General features: G+C 45.0%; 1 protein-coding gene across 3 annotated transcripts in view; it reads left to right on the forward strand.

Annotated features, from left to right (window-relative positions):
- Positions 1-24,576, forward strand: part of ccdc191 (coiled-coil domain containing 191) — an 85,796-nt gene that overhangs the window by 30,778 nt on the left and 30,442 nt on the right. For all 3 annotated transcript variants that reach the window (XM_072514052.1, XM_072514053.1, XM_072514054.1), the window contains exons 7-10: positions 792-960; positions 10,616-10,806; positions 20,811-21,051; positions 22,916-23,418. In XM_072514052.1, coding sequence (XP_072370153.1) covers positions 792-960; positions 10,616-10,806; positions 20,811-21,051; positions 22,916-23,418 — 1,104 coding nt within the window. The remainder of the gene's footprint in view (positions 1-791; positions 961-10,615; positions 10,807-20,810; positions 21,052-22,915; positions 23,419-24,576) is intronic.

A 24,576-nucleotide genomic window follows, 5' to 3' on the forward strand; every position in this document is an offset into this window, starting at 1 on the left:
TTTAGGGAGGAGGGTGTTGGGAGCACCCATAAGGCCGGTGTCACACTGCAGAACCATGGACCAAGGTGGATGGTCCGTGGGGTGCTCAGCAAGATGGTTGCCTTGCAGGCAGTGGCAATGGCCCCTCCCCCAGCCCAGCCTGTGTCCGGCCTGGCAGCCAATGGTCACGCCTCTCTGTGTCCTGCCTTCTCTCCCTCCCTCATTAGCTACAACGCCGATTTCACAATTTCTAAAAGCACTAGTGAACCATGCAGCCTGCAACTCGGCCCATCGGAGGACCTGGTGAATACCGGGTCGGGCCCACTAATGCTATGCAAACGGTATTTACTGAACATGCGTTCTGGAATGCATTGACGCTGCTGTCGAGGTGATGGAGAATTGCAATTTGCCGTCAAATCGGCACCCGTCGCAATTTTGCTGTTGGAACCTATTCTCCACCCAGTCGCGTTTCCCGATTTTAGCGTCAGCCAATGGAGAATCCCACCCATGGTCTTTTGAGTCAGGGTTCCTTTCTGAGATCTTCCCGTCCAGTTATAACATCCACTGGGATTGTACCAACAGCGTGAAGCCTGGCCTTCAATCAACTGTAAACCTACTTCTGAGGCTTGGTTTTCGCCAAGACCAGAATACGTAACTATAGGAATCCTTCATGAGGTTTCCAGCACCTAAAAGTAAGTGCTTTTGATGGAAAGCATTTGAATGTTTTGACATTATATCAATTTGGTCATTAAAAATAGCAAATAATCTCTTTTAAATTATCCAAATAATTTAGTGCTGATTTTGTTTTACAGTGAACGAGAGCATCTGGAAAAAGAGAAACGACGCAAACTGTCGGTTCATGAAAAAGTCAAGCAAGCGCTGATGGACTTACAGGAACAGCAGGACCAGGAACATCGCAAGATTGAGCATCTTTGGGTGATGCAACAAGTTGAAGCCAGGATTAAAGCTTACCAGCTTCGGGTGAGGGAAAGTTAATAATCTATAAAAACTATGGCCCTGAGTGGTGAAGGACCCAGTTACTATGCTAACAACATTACAATAGTTCTAGTTAAGTCAAACACCTGTGTATTCATCAAATTTATAAGTATAAGTAACTCATCCTCGTGACAGTGCTGTAGTAAATCAATCATCCTGCAGCACATAGTTATTGCCCTTACTTTTCATTATAATGTTCCTCATTAATTTCTTAGTTAACAGTACATCGCCCCCATCACCATGAGCTTGTGTAGTAACCTTTTAGGTGGCACCTTATCGGATGCCTTTTGGAAATCCAAATACACTACATCTACTGTATCTCATTTTCTACCCTTGATTGTCAAAAATCTCTAATACATTTGGCAAATGATGTTTCCCCTTCACAAAACTATTTTGACTCTGCCTAATTATATTAAGATTTTTAAAATATCATGCTACGAATTCTTAAGTAATGGATTTTCCCAATGATAGATATTCGATTAACTGGCCTATAGTTTTCTGTTTTCTGTCTCCATCCTTTCTTTAATGGAGGTATAATCTTTGCGGTTTTCCAATCTGCTGTTTTTTTTTCCAGAATCCAGGGAATTTAGGAAGAATTCTACCAATGCATCTGCCACTCCTACAGCCACTTTTTAAAAGACCCCAAAAGAGGCCAATAGGTCCAGGGGACTTGTTATCCTTTTGTCTCATTAGTTTACCCAGTGTTTTTTCAATAGTGAAAGTGATTGCCTTAAGTTCCCCTCTCTTTTGACTCTTGATTTCTACCATTCTTTGAGTGCATTTTGTGTCTTCTAATGTGCCGTCCCCTTGTGGAGAAAGTGTTTAACTTGAAGGTGCCTGAGTTCCTGTTCTGACGGTAGTTCCAAGTCTTCCGTCAATTTGTCCAAAATCGCAAGTCTGTCCCCTATGTAAAAGTCCCTGACTGCTGGCGTCCCCCCATCCTGGCTCCATTTTATAAAGGTGGCGTCGAGCATAGCTGGTGGGAATTTGGTTGCCGCAGTTGGGGGCCACGGGGGACAGCTCGGTGAAACCAAAATGCTGCCTCATTTGGTTCCATGTCTTCAGTGTGGCTACCACCACTGGGCAGGATGTGTACTTTGTCGGGGTGGGGTGGGGGGGGGGGGGGGGGGGGGGTTGGGAGCGCAGCCGTGACGAGGGCCCGGAGTTTCCTTCCCTTGCAGGAGGACTCCTCCAGCCACACTCATTCCATGTTGGGTTCTCACGTGCATCCCCTGACCCTCGCGGCTGTAGCTGCCCAGTGATAGTATTGATTCGGCAGGGCCAGACTGCCCATATTTTTCCTCCTTTGCACTGTCGACTTAGGGATCCTTGGGTTCTCCACACAAACGCCATGATGATTTTGTCCACCTTGTGGAAAAAGGTCTTGCGGATGAAGATCGGTATGGATCAGCGCGGGTTCAATTCCCGTACTGGCCTCCCCGAACAGGCGCCGGAATGTGGCGACTAGGGGCTTTTCACAGTAACTTCATTAAAGTCTACTTGTGACAATAAGCGATTATTATTATCTAAACAGGAAGAGAAACTCCGCCAGGGAAAACGGGAGTGCATCCCATCTCTGTAGGTCCTTTTTAACTTCGTCCACCAGACTGGTCAGATTCCACTTGTGGGTCCATGTCCAGTCATGGGCTATCTGGATCCCCAGGTAGCGGAAGTTGCTTTGGGCTAGTTTGAATGGTAGTCCCTCCGGCTCTGTCCCTCCCCCTTTCAGGTTCACCGGGAATGCCTCGCTCTTGCCCAGGTTGAGTTTGTAGCCCGAGAAGACTCTGAACTCCAGGAGTTGCGTCATTGCTTTCAGGCCGTTCTGTGGGTCCAAGACGTAGAGGAACAGGTCATCCGCATAGAGTGACACTGTGCCCTCTGCCCCCTCTTTGGATGCCCTTCTGGCTTCTCGCGTCACGCAGAGTGATCACCAGGGTTTCAATTGCCAGGGCGAATAGGAGTGGGACAGCGTGCATCCCTGCCTTGTGCCTCTGTGCAGCTGGAAGTACTCAGAGCTGATGGTGTTGGTCTGAAGGCTCCCCTTGGGAGCTTTATACAGGTGTTTCATCCATGAGGTAAACCTCGTCCCTAGCCCAAACCTCAAAGAGGTACTTCCACTCGACTCTGTCGAAGGCCTTTTCTGCATCCAGGAAGACGATCACCTCTGGTTAAAAGGGTTAAAAAGCTTTGACAAAGGGTCATCTGGACTCTAAACGTTAGCTCTTTCCTCTCCTTACAGATGCTGCCAGACCTGCTGAGGTTTTCCAGCATTTTTTCTTTTGTTTCGATCACCTTTGTTGTTCTCTCCCTGGATGGGGTTATTATTACATTTAGCAACCGCCTGATGATCGCAGTTAGCTGTCTACCCTTGACAAAGCCCGTCTGGTCCTCTGCCATCACCTCCGGTAGGCAGTTCTCCAGTCTCTTGGCCAGGACTTTCGCGAGTATCTTCGCATCAATGTTGAGCAGTGAAATGGTTCTGTATGAACTGCATTCCGTTGGGTTTTGTCTTTTTTGGGTATCGGTGATATCGTGGCCTGTGTTGGCGTTGGAAGTAAAGTGCTCCTCGCTAACGAGCCTGTGAACATATCCCGTAAGTGTGGGGCCAAGGCTGGTGTGAATCTTTTATGGAAGTCCGCCAGGAACCAGTCAGGTCCCAGCGCCTTCCCCGCCTGCATAGAGCTGATGCTCCACATGATCTTTCCCAGTCCTATTGGTGCCTCCACTTCCCCCACCTTGGACCCCATGTCCACCGCATGTCCAGTCCATCAAGGAACCATTTCATCTCCGCGTTCTCGTCGGGGGGATTTGGAGGTGTACAGCCCTCGGTAGAAGGTCTTGATCGCTCGGTTAACCTCTTTTTGCTCGGTTACCACTCTGCCTGTCCTATTCTTCACCTGAGCTATCTCTCTCGTGGCTGCCTGTTTTCTCAGCTGGTGAGCCAGTAGGTGACCAGTTTTTTCTCCGCGTTCAAAGAAGATCTCCCTTATCTGGCGGAGTTGGTGCACTGCTTTCCTGGTGGATAGCAGATTAAAGTCCATTTGTTCTTTTTTCCTCTCTGTCAGAAGCTCAACGGTCGGGGCCTCGGGGTACTTTCTGCGACCTACCGAATGGAGTCGATCAGTTGTTGCCTGGCCTCCCTCTCTTCCCTGTCTCTGCGCGCCTTGTAGACTACCATCTCTCACCTAATCACAGCCTTCAGTGCCTTCCAGAACGTGGAAGGTGAGACTTCCCTGTTCTGGTTATTAGTAACATTCTTGGCTATGGCCTGTGATGTTTTCTGGCAGAAGGCCTTATTGGCCAAGAGGTCCGTGCCCAACCTCCACATGGGGCATTGGGCATGGCCCTTCTCCAATCTCACATCCACGTAATGCGGAGCGTGGTCAGAGGAATACGAAGGGGTATTCCGCCCTTACTATTCCTGAAAGCACCGCTTTCCTCATTGCAAAGACTTCTATCCTTGAGTATGCTTTGTGGACCGATGAAAAGAATGAGAATTCCTTCTCACCAGTGTGTAGAAACCTCCATGGGTCCACTGCCCCCATCTGCTCCATGAATGCTCCCAGTTCCCTAACCATGCCTGTCCTTTTCCCCAATCTAGGATTCGATCGGTCCGTAAGTAGGTCCTGTACACAATTGAAGTCGCCCCACAATGATCAGTTGATGTGTGTCAATGTCAGGATTTCCGCCGTGGTCTTTTTTAAGAAGCCTGTGTCGTCTCAGTTGGGCGAGTACACATTTACCAGCACTACCGATGCCCCGTCCAGGGCACCGCTGACCATGACGTACCGTTCCCCCTTGGTCCGTAACCGTCCTTGTCGCTGTGAACCTCGTCCTTTTGCTAATCAGTATGGCTATTCCCTTGTCCCGTAACACAAGTGGCATGTTTGTCCCACCCAGCCCTTTCTTACCCGCAATCGGTCCTTCTCCCTCAGGTGAGTCTCCTGCAGGAAGACTATGTCGGCTTGCAAACTTCTTAAGTGGGCGAAGACTCTGGATCTTTTCACTGGGCTGTTAAGTCCCCTGACCTTCCAGGTGATAATCCTGGTTGGGGGTTTTTGTCCTTCCGCTCCTGCGGGATCAACACTACTTACCTGGTGGATGCGTCCCTGCATACTGGGGTTTCCCTTTGTTAGGGGGCCATTCAAAATGGCCACGGTCACCGTTCTTACCAGGGGGCACCCACCATGGCCACCAACTATGAGTACGTCACGTGGGTGGGCCCCTGCACTCCAGGGTTTCCCTTTCTTTAGGGACTCTCCAAAGTGGCTGAATGCGGCACCATTTGTCTCCTCAGCCTGCACCTTACCTGCCGAAGCCAATTCGAAAACCAACTCTCTTTTTCCCGTTCAGTTCCTTTTGTGTTCTCCCCCCCCCCCTCCCTGTGTCACCCTTTCCCTGTCTCCCCCTATGCATACCCTTCCCTGTCGCCCCTCCCCCCCCCACCCCCCCCCCCCCCCCCCCCCCCCCCCGATCAGGCGCTCCCTCCCTGCCGAGAAGTGCACCACGGCCCCCCCTTGCTGTTTGTCTTCCCGTACTAGCTGTCCCTTCCCTGCTAGTGTGGCTCCCCTCCCAGGACTGCTCTAGCCGCTAACGTATGCTCGCCGACTGCCGCTTTCTCTGCCTATACCCTCACCTGCATTCTCCTGTCCTCGCTCTTTCCTGTGACCCGGTCATTTTGATCAGAGCGAGGCAACACAGTCACTGTCAAATGAGTCTCAGTTTCTTTAGCGATCCCCCTCTGACCAACCTTGATCATTGCCTCGCCTGCCCCTTGGAACGTTGGTTCACACAAATTTGTTCGCCTCCCCCGGGGTGTTGAAATAGTAGTGCTCTTTGTTCTGTTATGTGACCCAGAGCCGAGTTGGGATCAGCATACCAAATCACAGCCCGATGTACAAGGCAGACATCGCCTGGTTAAACTCAGCCCTGCCTTTTGCCAGATCTGCTCCAAGTCCTGGTAAATTCAGATTTTGAGTCCTTCCTAGGTGCTCGCTCTCATCTAGGATGCCTACCGCAGGATCCCCTCTCGATCCTGATATCGGTACAGTGTCACGATGATCACCCTCGGCTGCTCCAGGGCCTTGGGTTTCGGCCTGAGCTACATCAATGTGAACGAAGTAGAAAGGGTTGAGAGCTTCAGGTTTTAGGTGTCCAGATCACCAACAACCTGTCCTGGTCCCCCTATGCCAACACTATAGTTAAGAAAGCCCACCAACAACTCTACTTTCTCAGAAGGCTAAGGAAATTTGGCTTGTCACCTACGACACTCACCAACCTCTATAGATGCACCATAGAAAGCATTCTTTCTGGTTGTATCACAGCCTGGTATGGATCCTGCTCTGCCCAAGACCGCAGGAAATTACAAAAGGTCGTGAATGTAGCCCAATCCATCACGCAAACCAGCCTCCCATCCATCGACTCTGTCTACAATTCCCGCTGCCTCGGAAAGGCAACCAGTATAATTAAGGACCCCACGCATCCCGGACATACTCTCATCCACCTTCTTCCGTCAGGAAAAAGATACCAAAGTTTGAGGTCACGTACCAACCGACTCAAGATCAGTTTCTTCCCTACTGCCATCAGACTTTTGAATGGACCTACCTCGTATTAAGTTGATCTTTTCTCTACACCTTGCTATAACTGTAACATTATGTTCTGCAGTCTCTCCTTCCTTCCCTATGTACGGTGTGCATTGTTTGTACAGCATGCAAGAAACAATACTTTTCACTGCATGCGTGTGACAATAATAAATCAAATCAAAACTGTGTGCTCTGTCGAGCTCTGGCGAATTGGGAAGCTGTCTCTCCCGACTAGGTTACGCATTTGAGCAACGTCGGATCTTTGCCTTCTGGCAGGCCCACGATCCGAATATTTTGTCGTCGGGAGCTATTTTCTTGGTCCTCCCCTCTAAATTCTTTTGGGCCGCCACCAACCTTTTCACTTCTACATTCAGGGCGACGATCCTGTCTCTGCTCTTGCCGAGGCCTTGTCCAGGTTGAGGATTGTCCTCTACTGTGCCTCCACTTTCTTCCCCAGCCATCGATTGTCTTTTGCATGGTGACCATAGCCGCTGTCACCACCACCTTGACAGCCACCTGTATTTCTATCCTGATCGCCTGTTTCATGGCAGTCAGCTCCTTCATGAGGAAGTTCTACCATCTGTCTCCAGGTGGTGTGGCGGGGGGGGGGGGGGGGGGGGGGAGGCTGATGCTTGGGTCGTTGGTCTCCCTCTCCTGGGTGGTGGCCCCTTCACCTCATCCGCCTGTTGCTAGTGACCCTTTCCGCCACTTCTGCCATCCCTTTGACCCCTCGAGCTCCCATTTGTGGGCATTTTTGTGTGGTTGTTTTCTTTTTGCCGTTGTGTAAATTGCCTTTGAATTTTCGGACAAAATTCGTCTAAAAGTGCCTATTTAGTTCTTGTCTCGAGGAGAGCCACCTGATGTGTGTCTGCTCAGCACATCGCCGTCACCAGAAGTCTGTTGGTGTCTCTGCTGGCCTCAACTGACGAATGCAGACAGAATTGAATACTCACTGCCAGTTGAATTATTACAAGTTTATTATAGCTATGTCTCTATTTAAACAGTTACATAAGCTTAAGAGTTCACACTTGAATCAAAGATATACTACCCGATTAGAGAGAACTTGGCCAGATTCACTCTGAAGGGTAGGTGCTGGTGGGTTTTTAAACTCAGGTCTGATGTCTAGCAAATGTTGTTCCCGGGGTTATCGCTGGTGAATATCGGTGGTGCTGTACAATACATTCAGCTTTGAGACGTCATTCGAACCTTGTTCTTGATGTTCCCAAAAAGTGTTATCAGTGAAGTTGTTGTCCTACAAAAGGTTATTCTGCTGAGAAACAGTTTTCTCACATAGACAAATCTGTTGGCATCTTTTACCATCATGCTTCACAGCCCTGTGCTAGCCATTGTCCTCTTTTACCACCGATGCCTTTCAGCTCAATGTTGGCAATTGTCCCAATCGGCAATGTTGTGATCAGCCTTGCCAAGAGAATCCTTTATTGTGAAGTCCTAATTGGGCAGCTCCCTCGTTCCCCAGTACAGCTGCAGTTCCCAATTAATTGAAACCCGCTTCTCCCCCCACCAGTCATTGAGCCACATATTCAATTCTCTGATCTTATTCATCATATGAACTCTTTCCTAGTCCTACCTTAACCTTGTAGCACTTGATAGGCAACACGGCCTTTGGGACTCATGCTCTTGGCTGCAGAGAAAATATCTATCTCCTTAACTATACTCCCTCTATATTACAACGTTTCTTTTAATTCTCAATTTGATTGGTCCTGAAACAGGATTAATTGATACATATTACGAGGTCTGAAATAGCCTTCTCTTTATTTGGTTCCAGAATGTATTGTTCTTAGAAATTGTCCTGAATACACCATATGAGCTCATCCTCCATTCTACTTTTGCCAATTTAATCTCGATCAAGATTAAAATTTCCCACGATTATTGCAGGACCTTTCTTTAAACGTCTATTATTTCTTGATTTGTACTCTGTCTTACAATGTAGTTACTATGTGAGGGCATTTAAAATAACTCCCACCTGTGACTTCCTTCCCTATTTCTCTTCTCCACCCAAACTGATTCGCACATCTTGATCTTCCAACCAAGATCATTCCTCATAAGTGTACTAATTTCATCCTTATTAACAGAGGTACCCTACCTTCTTCCCTTTCTCCCGGTCTTTCCGAAACAAAAAATACCCCTGAATATTCAGGTCCCACTCTTAGTCACCATATACATTTCTGTGATGGCTATCCTGTCATACTCATTTATTTCTATTTGTGCTATATATTCATCTGTTTTGGTACAAATGCCTGCAAATATTCAGATAAAGAGCTTTTAATTTTGTGTTTTACCAATTTTTCCTTCTTTGACCTTATTTGCTGGTGCACTCTTATGTTTGTATGCCCTGTATCCTCCTATAAGACTCTGGTTATCATTAACCATATTGCTACCTTGTCTTTTCTCTATAACTTTCCAAGATCTCCTCTCATATGAACATGCCTCATTGTTGTATGGTTTAAAGCCCTATCCACGCCTTAGTTATATAATTTGACAGGACTCTGGTCCTCGTGTGGCTCAGATGAAGACTGTCCTAATCGTACAGTTCCCTCCTTCCCCAGTGTTGCTGCCCCCAAGGATTGAAATCCACTTATCCCCTCCCAGTCGTTGAATTCTCTAATCTTATTTACCATATGCTAATTTGCTCAAGGGTCATGTAGCAATTGAGAGATTATTACCTTTGTGGTTCTGCTTTTTAATTTTGCTCCTTCCTGCTCATATTCCCTGAGCAGGACTCCTTCCGAATCGTACCTGTGTCATTGGTACTGTCATGTGAGAGTACTTTTAAGACATGGATGTTTAAGCAATGTACCTTAAAGAAAACAGTAATGTCAGAGAGTGGGTGGGGCTGAGGTCAGGTCAGCCATTTTGCAGTTTAGTTTTGCAGGTTTTTAGTTTTCAGTTTTGAAAAGAGCTGGGTGTGTGTCTGTGTTTTGCAGTGAACTGGATATCTGCCATAAAAGACCATCTCTGGATCATTTGGGTGATTTAAACTCATAATAGTGAAACCTTTAACCTGATGTGATTTTGTTTAAAGGTGTTAAGTCTCTTGGAAGTTTGAAGGAACATTTTAAGGAATTATTTACTGTTGTAATATTTTCTGAGTTATCTTTGAAGTAAGGGGTGTTAAGAGATCCAATGTTTATTTAAGATGTTAAGTTGAGTTCATGGAATAAACAGTGTTTTGTGTTTAAAAACCCACGTGTCCATAATTGTAATATACCTAGGGGAAAAGCCGTGTGCTAGGAAAAGCAACAAATCCATTAAAGGGAGAGGTTGGTTGAACTCCATGATACATTTTGGGGTTCTGAAAACGCCTTGCCCAGAACAGTACTCATGTGGTCTACGAAAGCAGGATTCTTGCCATCCCACTCCATGTTGCTCTCCAGCCCTGAAGAGATGTCCTGAACTCTGGCACTAGACAGGCAACACGTCATTTGGACTCATGCTTTTGGCTGCAGAGAAAATATCTATCCCTTTAACTGTACCATCCTCAAAATTACGATGTTCCTTTTAACTCTCCCAATTTAAGTGGCCCCCTGTACATGGTGCTGGGGTCAGTTTGTTCATCCTCCTGTAGTCCGTGCTCTTGTCCATGCAAATTAGAAGGACATAGAATCTGTTTGACAAGGGCAAAGGCTGAGACTCATTCATTGCTTCCTTCAGGATTCCCATACCTACATAACCTGCCGTCAAACCCTCCTGTTCTTGACCAGGGACCAAATCTAAATTACTTACCCTAAAGAGTGTGACTGCCTCCTGGAACAAAAAGTGTCCGGATGACTGTGACTCTCACTGATGCATCACAGTGTCTGACGCCCTGACCCCAACTCAAGAACCCTGGGCCGAAGTTTCTTGAGCTGCAGACACTTCCTATAGATGTGATTGCTGTGAATCACTCAGCTGTCCACCAGCTCCCAAATATTACAGCTGCAACACATCATATCCACATGGAATTAAACCCTTATCTGACATAATGATCTGAAGAGGACTCTACTATTTTTAAACCTTATTGATGTGTCAGTAAACTAATATTTACTATTTAAATGTAGTGTTTGCAGAAACATTTTTCAGTTTGGTATAAACTGGTTCTGGAACGCAGGATTAAAATGGGTAAAGCCAGGGCCTTATTTGATTGGAAGAGTCAGCACGGAGCTTTCCAGGCCTGGAGAATGTATACATGGGGAAGGAAACTGGAGCAAGAGGTGCAACGCACTGAAATGGAGCTACGAGAGGAAAAAAGGTAGGCATTATGTAGAAATCATTCTTTTTTAGACTGGCTATCTGTAGTCCAGGTTGTTTCTGATTCATTCTACAGAAGGCAAGCATATGAGATGGAAAATATTCTCAAGTTGACTTTGTGTAGTATAAACCCACTTAATGGTGCAACAGGGATTTTACTGCGCGTGTTTAGTAGGAAAACCAATCATTATTTCTTCAAGAATTAATCACATCAGAGCAGAGTTTCCTTTTTTTGGATGAATTGATGCTTTTTGAAGTTTTTTTTCTCAAGCTTCCGCTCAAGTCTAATTGCATTGTGCAAAATGTAATATCAGCCATGAACCAGGATAGTGCTTTAGACTATAACTTAAAAAATAATTTTCAATTAAAAAAAATATTTTGGACGGCATGATGGTGCATTGGTTAGCACTGCTGCCCCACGGCGGAGTGGACCAGGGTTCGATCCCGGCCCCAGGTCAATGTCCGTGTGGAGTTTGCACATTCTCCCCGTGCCTGTGTGGATCTCACCCCCACAACCCAAAAAAATGTGGAGGATAGGTGGATTGGCCATGCAAAAATGCCCCTTGATTGGAATTGTGTACTCTAAATTTATTTTTAAAAACTTTAAAAAATATTCCTTGATATAAAAGAGTGGTTACTTGGTGCAGTTTAATCATCAATACCCAGTCCACAACCTGTGAGTTTCCTGTTTTTTTAAATGACTAATAATGTACAAAATCATTTACAATTTATATTGTGTACAGCAGTCAGCGTCTTGGTACAATAAAATATATATTCTAAAGCTTTTCAAACGTGCCTATTCGTATCCTAAGCCTCCTCAAAAGCTCACAAATAGACACAATTAGTGAAACCCTGTTAATGGTAATTAATTTGACTTGAGCGCATGGTCAGTTTTGTGTACAGGTCCAGTTTCTAGTATAATGTTTCTTAAACTACAGCAAAAGATGCTGTAAACTCGATTTGTACTGAATATAGTTTACGCTTGAAATTCTGCAATATTTTGTGCCAGTTTGGCTTTTCTCAGTGAATGGCACTCAGAAAACCAGTGCAGCCTAGTGGAAAATCTAACCCTTTATCTTAGTATCCAAGGAAAATGTAGAATCATAGAACTCTACTGAAAACAGTGATTAAAAATTCCAGATTCCTGTGTAATAAAAATGGAATTTGACTCATTCACTTGTATTCGTGATGATCCAAATCATCCGATCAGCATCGGAACCGCTTTGTCCAACATTAATCAGACTGAAAATTACCCACTTACCTGGGTACGTTTAAAAAGGCTCGGCTTCCAATCCACAATGCGGAAGAACTCCCCCACTGCAGGAATCCATGCAGAGGGAATCAGTTCTGAAACCACACCTCATTTTTACGACACTAGCTGCCATTAGATAAGTTTAAATGTTCAGTGTGAATGTTAGTAAATAGGTGATGGATGAACGTTAGTGAATGGATGATTGGATAGAGTGGTAGGATGAGTAAGGCAATTTGGTAGGGTGGCAGGTGGTGAGGTGACAGGTGGGTGATGTGGCAGGTGAGCGAGATGGCAAGTGGGTGAGGGTAGTCTGGTCTGGTCAGGGAGGGTTGTCAGGTCAGGGGCTAGTCAGGTCAGATCTGGTCAGGTGATCTGAGGTTAGCATGTTAGGGAAGAGTGGTCGGGTTGGGGGGGGGGGGGGGGGGAGTAGTCCTTTAGATGCTGGAGGCTAGTCAGGTCAGGTTGGTGGGATGGTCAGGTCAATGGGAGTTTTTGGGGAGTCGGGTAGGAACGTAGGAAATAGGACCAGGAGGAAGCCATATGGCCCCTCATGCCTGCGCTGCCATTCTTCTAGATCATGCCTGATCTTCAGTTTCTAGGCACTGGCACTAGTACTGGAGTAAATGGGAGCTGTACCTTTGGGACGGTCTACACCTGAACTGTGTTGGGGCTGGTGTTCTAGTGAACCACATAAATAGGGAAGTAGAGAGGAGTTTATAATTAATGAAGAAAAGGGATCAAAATTTCGGAATTTGTGGTAAATCCAAGAGTAGAGAAGGCAAGAGAGAAAGGTATCAATATGGGAAATGATAAACAGAATGAGACAGGAAGGGATAGAGGATATAAATCTCAGGCTAAACTAGCAGATAAGGACAAAACTAAAGGTGCTGTATCTGAATGCACATTGAATTCAAAGCAAAACAGATGAACTGATAGCACAAAGTATAATCTGATAGCCATTTTAGAAACTTTGCTGCAGGATAACAGATTGGGACCTGCATCTTGAAGGGTACATGGCAATTAAAAAGGACAGGAAGCTAGGAAAAGATGGAGGGATAGCTCAGTAATTAATAATGGATATTCGCACAACAGAGAGGGTGCCCTAAGTTTAGGAAACAAGGATGTAGAAACAGTTTGAGTACAAATGATAATACAAGAAGTGACTTGTGGGAGTAGTTTCCAGGGCCCCTAACAGTAATACACAGCAGGACAGAGTATAAAGGAAGAAATAATAGGAGCTTCTCAGAAAGGTACAGTGATGATCATGGGGGATTTTAGTTTGCATATAAACTGAGAAAATCAAATGGGCAAAGGTAGCCTATATGAGGAGTTCATGGAATGTTTTGGGGAAAGTTTCTTAGAACAACACATTCTAGAGCCAACCAGAGAGCAGGCTATACTAGACCTGGTGATATGCAAAGAAATCAGGTTAATTGATGACCTCCTAATGAAGGCACCCAGAGGTAGCAGGGATCATTATATGATTGAATTTTACATTCAGTTTGAGGGAGAGAACAGTGGGTCCAAGACTATAGTATTTAAAACATAAATAGGGCAATTATGGGGGCATGAAAGCAGAGCTAGCTAAAGTGAACCAGCAAATTAGATTGAGGGACAGTCAGTAGAGATGGAGTGGCAGACATTTAAGGAGATATTTCAGAATATACTGAATAGATACATTCCAACAAGAAAGAAAAATTTCAAGGGGAGGACTCACCATCCATTGTTAACTAAAAAAGTTAGACAGTATCAACAGCGAAGAATGATTAAAAGATAGAAAAATCCGAGTATGAGAGAAAACTAGCTAGAAATATAAAAACAGATAGCAAGAGTTTCTATAGCTATTTTAAAAAGAAAATAATTAACAATGCGAGCATTGGTCCTTGTGAGTCTGGGGAATTAACAAAGGAAAATAAGGAAATGGTAGATGAATTAAACAGGTACTTTGCATCGGTTTTCACTATAGAGGATATAAGTAATGTCTCAGAAAAATCTGCAAATTAGGAAATGGAAGGGAGGGTGAAACTCAAGGAAGTGTTATTGAACAAATTGTTGGAGCTGTAGGCTGACAAGTTCCCAGATCCTGATGGACTCCATCCTAAGGTCTTAAAAAGAAATGGCTGGAGAGATAGTTGATACGTTAGATTTAATTTTTACATTTCCTAGATTCAGAGAATGTTCCATTATATTGGGGAAAAGTGAATACAGCTCCTTTATTCAAAAAGGGAGTGAGACAGAATGCAGGAGATGATGGGCCAGTTAGCTTAACATCTGTCACAGAGATAATGTAAGAAGCTATTATTAAAGATGTTATAGCAAGGCACTTGGAAAAAGTCATGATAATCAGCCAGACTCAACATGGCATTCTGCTGTGTTTAACTAATTTATTGGAGTTCTTTAAAGAAGTAACATGTGCTGTCGATAAAGAGGACCTGGTGGATGTACTGTACTTACATTTTCAAAAGGCATTTGATAAGGTGCCACATCAAATGTTATTGCAGGAAATAAAAGCTCATCGTGTAGGGTTAACATATAGGCATGGATAGAAGATTAGCAAGTTAACCAAGAGTAGACATAAATGGGTTATTTTCTGTTTGGCAAAATGTGATGAATGATGTGCCATAGGGATCAGTGCTGGCACCTCAATCTTTTACAATTAATATAATTGATTTGGATGAAGGGACTGAAGGTATGGTTGCAAAATTTGCTGGCGACACAAATATAAGTACGATACTAAGTTGTGAATAGAGCATAAGAAGGCTCCAAAGTGATATTGACAGGTTAAGTGAGTGAGCAAAGATCAAGCAAGTGGAGTATAATGTCGGAAAATGTGGAAGTGTCCATAAGGGCAAGAAAATTTAAAAAACATATCAGAGAGATATGGGTGTCCTAGTGCATGAATCACAAGAGATTAAAATTCAGCACAGCAAGTGATTGGGAAAGCCAACAGAATATGATTTATTGCAACCGTAATTGAACACAAGAGTAGGGAGGTAATGCTTCAGTTATACAGGGCATTGGTGAGACCACAGGGGTGGTACCAGGGGATTGGAGAGTGGCGAATGTCGTGCCCCTGTTCAAAAAAGGAACTAGGGATAACCCTGGGAATTACAGGCCAGTTAGTCTTACTTCGGTGGTAGGCAAAGTAATGGAAAGGGTACTGAAGGATAGGATTTCTGAGCATCTGGAAAGACACTGCTTGATTCGGGATAGTCAGCACGGATTTGTGAGGGGTAGGTCTTGCCTTACAAATCTTATTGAATTCTTTGAGGAGGTGACCAAGCATGTGGATGAAGGTAAAGCAGTGGATGTAGTGTACATGGATTTTAGTAAGGCATTTGATAAAGTTCCCCATGGTAGGCTTCTGCACAAAGTAAGGAGGCATGGGATAGTGGGAAATTTGGCCAGTTGGATAACGAACTGGCTAACCGATAGAAGTCAGAGAGTGGTGGTGGATGGCAAATATTCAGCCTGGATCCCCGTTACCAGTGGTGTACCGCAGGGATCAGTTCTGGGTCCTCTGCTGTTTGTGATTTTCATTAATGACTTGGATGAGGGAGTTGAAGGGTGGGTCAGTAAATTTGCAGACGATACGAAGATTGGTGGAGTTGTGGATAGTAAGGAGGGCTGTTGTCGGCTGCAAAGAGACATAGATAGGATGCAGAGCTGGGCTGAGAAGTGGCAGATGGAGTTTAACCCTGAAAAGTGTGAGGTTGTCCATTTTGGAAGGACAAATATGAATGCGGAATACAGGGTTAACGGTAGAGTTCTTGGCATTGTGGAGGAGCAGAGAGACCTTGGGGTCTATGTTCATACATCTTTGAAAGTTGCCACTCAAGTGGATAGAGCTGTGAAGAAGGCCTATGGTGTGCTCGCGTTCATTAACAGAGGGATTGAATTTAAGAGCCGTGAGGTGATGATGCAGCTGTACAAAACTTTGGTAAGGCCACATTTGGAGTACTGTGTACAGTTCTGGTCGCCTCATTTTAGGAAGGATGTGGAAGCTCTGGAAAAGGTGCAAAGAAGATTTACTAGGATGTTGCCTGGAATGGAGAGTAGGTCTTACGAGGAAAGGTTGAGGGTGCTAGGCCTTTTCTCATTAGAGCGGAGAAGGATGAGGGGCGACTTGATAGAAGTTTATAAGATGATCAGGGGAATAGATAGAGTAGACAGTCAGAGACTTTTTCCCCAGGTGGAACACACCATTACAAGGGGACATAAATTTAAGGTGAAAGGTGGAAGATATAGGAGGGATATCAGAGGTAGGTTCTTTACCCAGAGAGTAGTGGGGGCATGGAATGCACTGCCTGTGGAAGTAGTTGAGTCGGAAACATTAGGGACCTTCAAGCAGCTGTTGGATAGGTACATGGATTACGGTAAAATGATATAGTGTAGATTTATTTGTTCTTAAGGGCAGCACGGTAGCATTGTGGATAGCACAATTGCTTCACAGATCCATGGTCCCAGGTTCGATTCCGGCTTGGGTCATTGTCTGTGCGGAGTCTGCACGTCCTTCCCGTGTCTGCGTGGGTTTCCTCCGGGTGCTCCGGTTTCCTCCCACAGTCCAAAGATGTGCGGGTTAGGTGAATTGGCCAATGATAAATTGCCCTTAATGTCCAAATTGCCCTTGGTGTTGGGTGGAGGTGTTGAGTTTGGGTAGGGTGCTCTTTCCAAGTGCTGGTGCAGACTCAAAGGGCCGAATGGCCTCCTTCTGCACTGTAAATTCAATGATAATCTATGATTAATCTAGGACAAAGGTTCGGCACAACATCGTGGGCCGAAGGGCCTGTTCTGTGCTGTATTTTCTAAAAAAAAAAAAAACACCTAGAGTACTGTGTACACTATTAGTCTCCTTATTTAAGGAAGGATGTAAATGTTGGAAGCGGTTCAAAGAAGCTACTACAATAATACCTGGAATGGGCAGGCTTTCTTATGAGAAAAGATTGGACAGGATAGGCTCGACCTGGAGTTTAGACATGCAAGAGGTGACTTGATTGAAACATGTAAAATCCGGAGGGATCATGCGGATGTGGAAAGGATGTTTCCCCTTGTGGAAGAACCTGAAACGAGAGACCATAAACCGAATCTCCATCCAGTGGGGTGCATGGTCCAAGATCACTATTCCCGCATATTCTGCCCCCTCCACCCCAACCAAAATCTCCCGACTCACTACAAAGTAATCAATCCTCAAATACACCTTATGGACGTGTGAAAAGAAGGAATACTTCCTTCACCCTAGGGTCCTGAAAATGCCATGGGACCACCGTACCCATTCTCTCCATAACCCCTCCCCCAGTTCCCTCGCTATTCGTACCCTACCCATCGACCTGGGGCACGACCTATCCACCCTCGGCTCCACAACACAGTTAAAATCTCCTCCCATGATCAACTGGTGCGTGGCCAAATCTGGGATCACTGCCAGCAGCCCCCTCATAAAACCGACATCATCCCAATTTGGGGCATACACATTTACCAACACCACCAGTGCCCCTTCCAATATCCCATTCACATATCTCCCACCTGGATCCCTCACCTCCTTCGCACTCGCAGATCCCATTTTTTTGCTCATTAAAATTGCCACTCCCCTCGATTTCAAATCAAACCCCGAGTGAAAAACCTGCCCAACCCACCCCTTCCTTAACCTAACCTAGTCCCTCACACGGACGTGCTTCTGCAGAAAGACCACCCCTGCTTTCAGGCACCTGAGGTGCGTGAACACCCATGAGATTTTAACCGGCCCATTCAGTCCCCGGACGTTCCACGTTACCAGCCTTACCGGAGGCTCATGCCTCAAATCCCCTCTACCGTCTGTCATCTTCCCTATTTAACTCCGCCCCCTTAATTCCACCCTATACCTAGCCCATCCCAGGTGGCCCCTTCCTCCGCCCCTGACCATGTCATCTCCCAGCCCCTGCCACGTCGCAACAACCGCCCCCTTCTCCCCTCCCCCCTCCTCCCGGCCACCCCTCTCTGTCTTCTCCCCTACCACCTCACTTCCGTTCACCAGCATAACCTGTTAGCGTGGCCGACCCTGCCCAAAGGCAACTCCCAATTACAACCCCCCCCCCCCCCCCCCCCCCACCCCCCGCTCCACTCCTCAACTCAAGGAGGAAAGCTCCCTGCTGACCTTACCCTCCCCAACCCAAGGACTTCTCCTGAACTCCAGGCAGCCTTCTTCAAAAGCAAACAAACAAATGTTAAACACAAACAGTCCCATAAAACAGGAGGGGGGTATGGGAACATCCATCCCCACATAAACTCTTCACGCCTATAACCCCTTATAATCTCAGAATTAAACCGCAAACCCCCCCCCCCCCAAATAAAAACCAAAATCCCCCAATCCCTACCCCCACTTCAAACATGCTCCCAACCATTACAAAGTGCCAGCACCCTGGTTCCTAAGCATTGCCCATTCAGTTCTCCCCCAGTTTATGCTCCTTAATGAAGTCTTCGGCCCTTTCTGGGGTCTCAAAATAATACTCCCGGCTCCGAACGTCACCAATAATTTCGCCGGGTAGACCACCCAAACCTGATTTGCTGCCGGTACAGCACCGCCTTGGCCTTGTTGAGGCCTGCCCGCTGCTTTGCCAACTCGGCTCCAATGTCCTTATAAATTCAGACGTTATTCTCTTCTCTGTCGCAGGTATGCTTCTCCCTGGCCCATCGCAGAATCTTCTCTTTCTCCACAAATGTGTGGAGTCTCACGATCACCGCCCGCGGCAGCTCCCCAGCTCTAGGCTTCTGCCTCAGGGATCTATGCGCTCGATCCTCTTCAGGTGCATTATCTAGCATCCCTTCTGCCACCAGCCCCGCCAGCATCTTCAAGACGTACCTCGTGGCACTCACACCTTCCACTCCTTCAGGCAGGCCCACTATTCGCAGGTTCTGGCTTCTCAAGGCATTCTCCCGCTCCTCCACCTTTGCCCTCAACGTTTTACACGGGTCCCCTAAGAGCTCCGCCTCCAGAGCCACCATATGATCACTGTGGTCTGAGATCACTCCTTCGATTTCCTGAATCTGTAACCCCTGCACCTCCAGACACTTCTCCACCTGTTCCAAACAACTCTTCAAGGGTGCCACAGCTCCTTCGATGGCCTTTTGAGCGATCCTCATGCATTTCCTTCCTCTGCCGGCAGAATTTGTCTTTAATAAACGTCATCAGTTTCTCCATCTGGGGCCTTCCAGCTTGCATCAGTCCTTCCCCTGCCTGCATGCTTACGGTGGCTGCTGCAGAAAATGCTCCCTCCTACATTCACCTACGCCTTTTCATCAAAATTCCACCCAGTATCGGGTGAAAAGTGCTCCTTTCTGTGCTTTTAAGTAGGAGCTGCCCTGTGTGTGACCACTCACTCCATGGTCACAACCGGAAGTCATGCTCAACTATAATACTGGCACTCATGTCCAGTGACCACTTTGTTCTCAGCTTGCTTTCTACTGGTTAGGTATGTAGCCACCTGCAGAATGAATAACTTCATCCTTCTTGTGCATAACTAAGTCCCAACATGTTCACCTATTTGGAAACCAATTTATGGATAATATGTATCCAAATATATCTTGATTGATCTTGACATTGAAACCATACAGCTTTCAAGCGCACTGGATGGTCACTTAGTCCATCATGCCTGTGCCTGGTCTTTAAAATAGCTATCAGCTTAATTTCTTTTTTAAAATTAGTTGTTCACTTCCCTTTTAAAAGTTATTATGCATGCTGATATCAGTATATTTCCTGGTAGAACATGCCATGTCTTAATAACCTTTTGCACAAAACCCTTTCCGAAACTTTCCTTTTATTCTTTGTGATATTAAATATTTATTTAAGTTATCAATACACTCACTGATCAGTGCAAATTGTTTTTCCTTATTTCCTTTTATTATCCTTTCTTAATTTTGCAGTTCCATCAAATTTCTTCTTAATTTCCAATGCTTCTACTTCCTCTACATATCTAAAGTTTTTCACCCTTATATTATCTTGATCAAAACCTAGAGTAGCGGGTGTGTTGGTCCGGCCAGGGCGGGTCGGTTCAAGGGAGGTCCAGTCAAGTGGGGGCGGTGGGTGCTTAATTAGAGGAAGGGGAAGGTTGTGAGTGTGGGGCAAGAACTGAAGGAATCAATCTGGATATGTAAGATAGCTAAGCTGAAATTAGAAACGGTTTTATTTCCTTTAACTTTTTCCAGAGTAACTATTAATGTATTAACTAATTTAGCAATTTTAATGACTTTGTCAGGTGGTTCCCGGCGCAATTGCTGGATACTCTTATACCCAACACTGGGAATCAGGAAGTTACGGGCCCATTAATGGTCATCACTTGAAATTTTATGCTATTGCATTGTAGTTTCATTTTGGTTCCATGAGAATTTCAGGAGAGTATAGTGGCAGGCATGTAACAGTTTTTAATAGAATTTCCCCTAGCTGCATAATTATAGATTAGTTTGTTCTCTGAGGATATTTCGAATAATGCAACATTGGGGTAAACAACCAGTGATTAATAGTGGAAATAATTTCAAGCAGTGAATCAAGAGTTTCACATTAAAATGCTTTTTTCACTAAAACAGCTTGGTTTAAATTTAAATTAATATTTCTCCCTACTGCTCTTCCCCCAGCACCCCATAAAACTGGTAACAGCACCATAAGGTAATTTCCCCAACTGTTTAAAATATTTGGCTCCTTTATTTAAAATAGGCTTTTTATTGAAGCCAGATTAGATTTATATGAAATTGAAAGAATTAAAACACACTCTCTCTAATGTCCATAGAAAAAAACAACTTGCAACAGAATGCAACCGAAAACACAGGCTCAGTTACTGCTTCACAAACTGGCAACTATGGTGTAAAGCTGAGAAAGAAAAGAGAGAGCTGGAGGCAAAAAAAGAGGAGACAAAACAAAAGATGGTTGCACTATTGGACTCAGCATGTTCAGGGAAATTGTCAGCAGATTCCAGCAGAGTCTCAAAATGCATAAGTGAGACACAGCAAGTTGATCTTGCTCAAGAAGTGGTAAGGGGATAATCTAGTTGTTTAATTCTTAGCACTTGTATGAAGTTAAACCAGTGTAAAGTACTAAATTAATCCAAATAGGGTTAAGTTTACACAGTTTTACTTGCAGTTTTTGAAGAAACTATTATTAGATCTTATATTTCATTGAATAACTGCAAATTAATTAATTTACTACAGCTTTAATATGTTTTACAACTTAGTAATTTAAATGATCAGAAGTCTGCTCAGTGATGCAATTTGTATTTATATTATATTATGTTTGAGCCAGAATTTTAACAGTAATGTGTTGAAATGCTCCATAAGCTCAGATTTTTAAAACATTTTCATGTGTGAAAAGATTGTTTTCATTATTGCTGATAATTGTCAGTGAGTGTCCGTCATCATTTCTTCTAGTCTGATACCATCACAAAGCACAAATAATTGCCACGGCCAATGCACAAGTGTGTATAATCCTTCATTTTTTCTCTTCATAATAACCAAGTATCACGAACCACACTGATTGTATCTGCAAGAGTATCTCAACTTGAAACAAGGTTGTGGGGGTGCATACTTTTAGTTTGGGAATGGTGAGTGGAGCTAAGTGAAACCACAGTGAGAATAACCAGCCCAGTCATTGTGTGACTATTATTAAATACTATTTAATAACTTAAAGAAAAGATAAATACACACAAACAGGACTACAGTACTCTAGGACAATTAAGTATATGAATCACTAAACACATACACAGTTTATGTAGAACCTATCCCTTGTTCCAAACTGTATCTATGACCTCTGAACTCTCTAAGACGTCCCTTTCCCCCAAACAACATCCAAATTAAGTAAATCTAGCAGTCAAATCCAGATTTTAGTTACCACACAATACAGTGCTGTTAGTCAAGTCTGGGAAATATATTTTCTTTGACGAGCAAAGATATTTAAACTGCCTTTATAAAGGTTTCTACACGGTCATGGCTCTAAGACTTGGATGCTAGCCTAGGTTCTTGGCTGTTAGATCAGGGACTGGACTCACAGGCTGTTAAATGTAAAACTGGCATTCGTGGCTATTAGGTGTAACTGCCACTCAGCTTCTTCGTGATGGCAACTATATATCATTTGTCTAGACACCTGCATCTCATTGCTTTTAAAATCATATTCCATCATGCCTTTTGAATGCTGGCTACTGCTGTCGCAAGGCAGATTTCTACCTGTTGCTGGGCAGACCCGACACCTGTTGCTGGGCAGATAGCATCCCATCATGCCTTGTTATATTTGTGTTACTGCTGTTGCTAGGTAGATTTCTACCGTTGCTGGGCAGGTCAGATCCCATCATGCCTTGTTAAATTTGTTTTACTGCTGTTACTAGGCAGATCCATGGCACAAGTCATAAACAAAGGCTTGCCCGCAACAAAAAAAGGCAGAACAATGTCTCCACTAATTCCTTCTTACTTGCTGTCTGTTCAAAGTGTTAAAGTCTGCAGTCATCAATTCCCATTAGTTAGGCAAGTACTCCAAAATGGATAATTAAAAAAAATCTTTAACCTTCAGCCCTAAACAGCTTGACCGCTGACCCCCTCTGGTGCAGCATCACCTGCTTCTCTGAAATTCCACATCCCCTATCTCCTCCACCTTCCCCCTGCCAAGGCAGAAATACAGGGAATGCCATAAATGGCAAATGCCAAATGCCTTATCATCAGGGATGAGGGTCAGGGCTGGTGTATACGAACAGGGAACCATCCCATTCCAGTGTGCTTCAAATGACACGGAGCTTCAGAAATTTCAGACCCTGTGTATTTTGCAGTATGACTCATACATATTAAAAAGCATTTTTTTGTACAAGCTTTACATTTCACAATATATTTAACACTACTTCGAAAATAATCACAGGAAGAAGTGAAGAAACAAGATCCTTCTCCAATCAATTCTCCGGCAAAAGAGATCAGCAAAACTCAACAGATCAGAGCTGCAAGCCCAAAGTATGCTTGGCAAGTTACTCGCAAGCATGCCACATTGAGCTCGGAGGAGAGAGCACATGTGCAAGATACCAGTAAAATCTCAAACTTATACCAGGGAAGTCAAATACCCAACTCTCCCACTGCAGGGAAAATGATCCAGCATTTTCAGGGCAATTTTGAACATCGCCACAAGTTCCAACAGCAACTCATTGAGAAACAAAAAAAGCAACTTCAGGAACAACAGAGAACAATTGCAGAGCTACAGGATAATGAACACTTGACAATACTGCAACAAGAGGCAAAACTGGCATCAGCCATAACTACAGCAATTGGTAATGCAGTACAAAAGGTGCAAACTGAGCCCAATCCTCATGGAAGCCGACAATCTGGAAATGCCCAGTCTATAATGAAAAGCACTACTGTACATACATCCAGGTGATGTTATCTTTTGGCAGCATTTCTTCATGTTTAACTCCAAACATTAAAGTTTTTTTAAATTTTCAAGTAAACAGTACATTGCCTCTCTGACCTATATAATGGGTGCCATAATATTTCAACGACACAAGTGGGTGCATATTTTTTTTAAAAAAAAATAATTTTTATTAAAGTTTTCATAAAATATCAATAACAAAATGAAAAAGGAACCCAACAGGGTTAAGTACAAAACACAGTCTAGAAAAGCAACCCTCCAAACCCCCCTCCCCCCTGTACATAAATAATAAATTAACATTAACATTGACTTAACACAACAGGTATATACACCCCTCAGACCCTCCAGTGTAAATAACAAAAATAAAGTAAACCCCCCCCCCCTGTGTTGCTGCTGCCATTGGCCAATGTCTACCCTTCTGCCAGGAAGTCTAAGAACGGTTAACACCGCCTAAAGAACCCTTGTACCGACCCTCTCAAGGCGGATTTCACCCACTCCAATTTAATAAACCCCACCATATCATTGATCCAGGATTCCACACTTGGGGGCCTCGCATCCTTCCACTGAAAAAGAATCCTTCGCCGGGCTACCAGGGACGCAAAGGGCAGAATACCGGCCTCTTTCGCCTCCTGCACTCCCGGCTCCTCTGCGACTCCAAATATTGCGAGCCCCCAGCCCGGTTTGACCCTGGATCCTACCACCCTTGACACCGTCATCGCTACCCCCTTCCAAAATTCCTCCAGCGCTGGGCACGCCCAGAACATATGGGTGTGATTAGCACCTAACTCACCTGTCCTCACCCCCAAAGAACCGGCTCATCCTTGTCCCGGTCATGTGTGCCCTGTGCAGTACCTTAAACTGTGTGAGGCTGAGCCTCGCGCAAGATGAGGAAGAGTTCACACTCCTTAGGGCATCTGCCCATGTCCCCTCCTCAACCCCTCTCCCAACTCCTCCCACTTACCTCTCACCTCGACCACCAAGGTCTCCTCCTCCTCCTGCATCACCTGGTAAGTTTCCGAGATCTTCCCCACTCCCACCCACCCCCCTCCCCCGAGAGCACCCTTTCCTGTACTGTGTGTGGCAGCAGCCGTGGGAATTCCACCATCTGCCGCCTGGCAAACGCCCTTACCTGTAAGTACCTGAAGGTGTTCCCCGGGGGGGGA

The sequence above is a fragment of the Scyliorhinus torazame genome, chromosome 8, assembly GCF_047496885.1.
Source record: "Scyliorhinus torazame isolate Kashiwa2021f chromosome 8, sScyTor2.1, whole genome shotgun sequence".
In the NCBI taxonomy this organism is placed as follows: domain Eukaryota; kingdom Metazoa; phylum Chordata; class Chondrichthyes; order Carcharhiniformes; family Scyliorhinidae; genus Scyliorhinus; species Scyliorhinus torazame.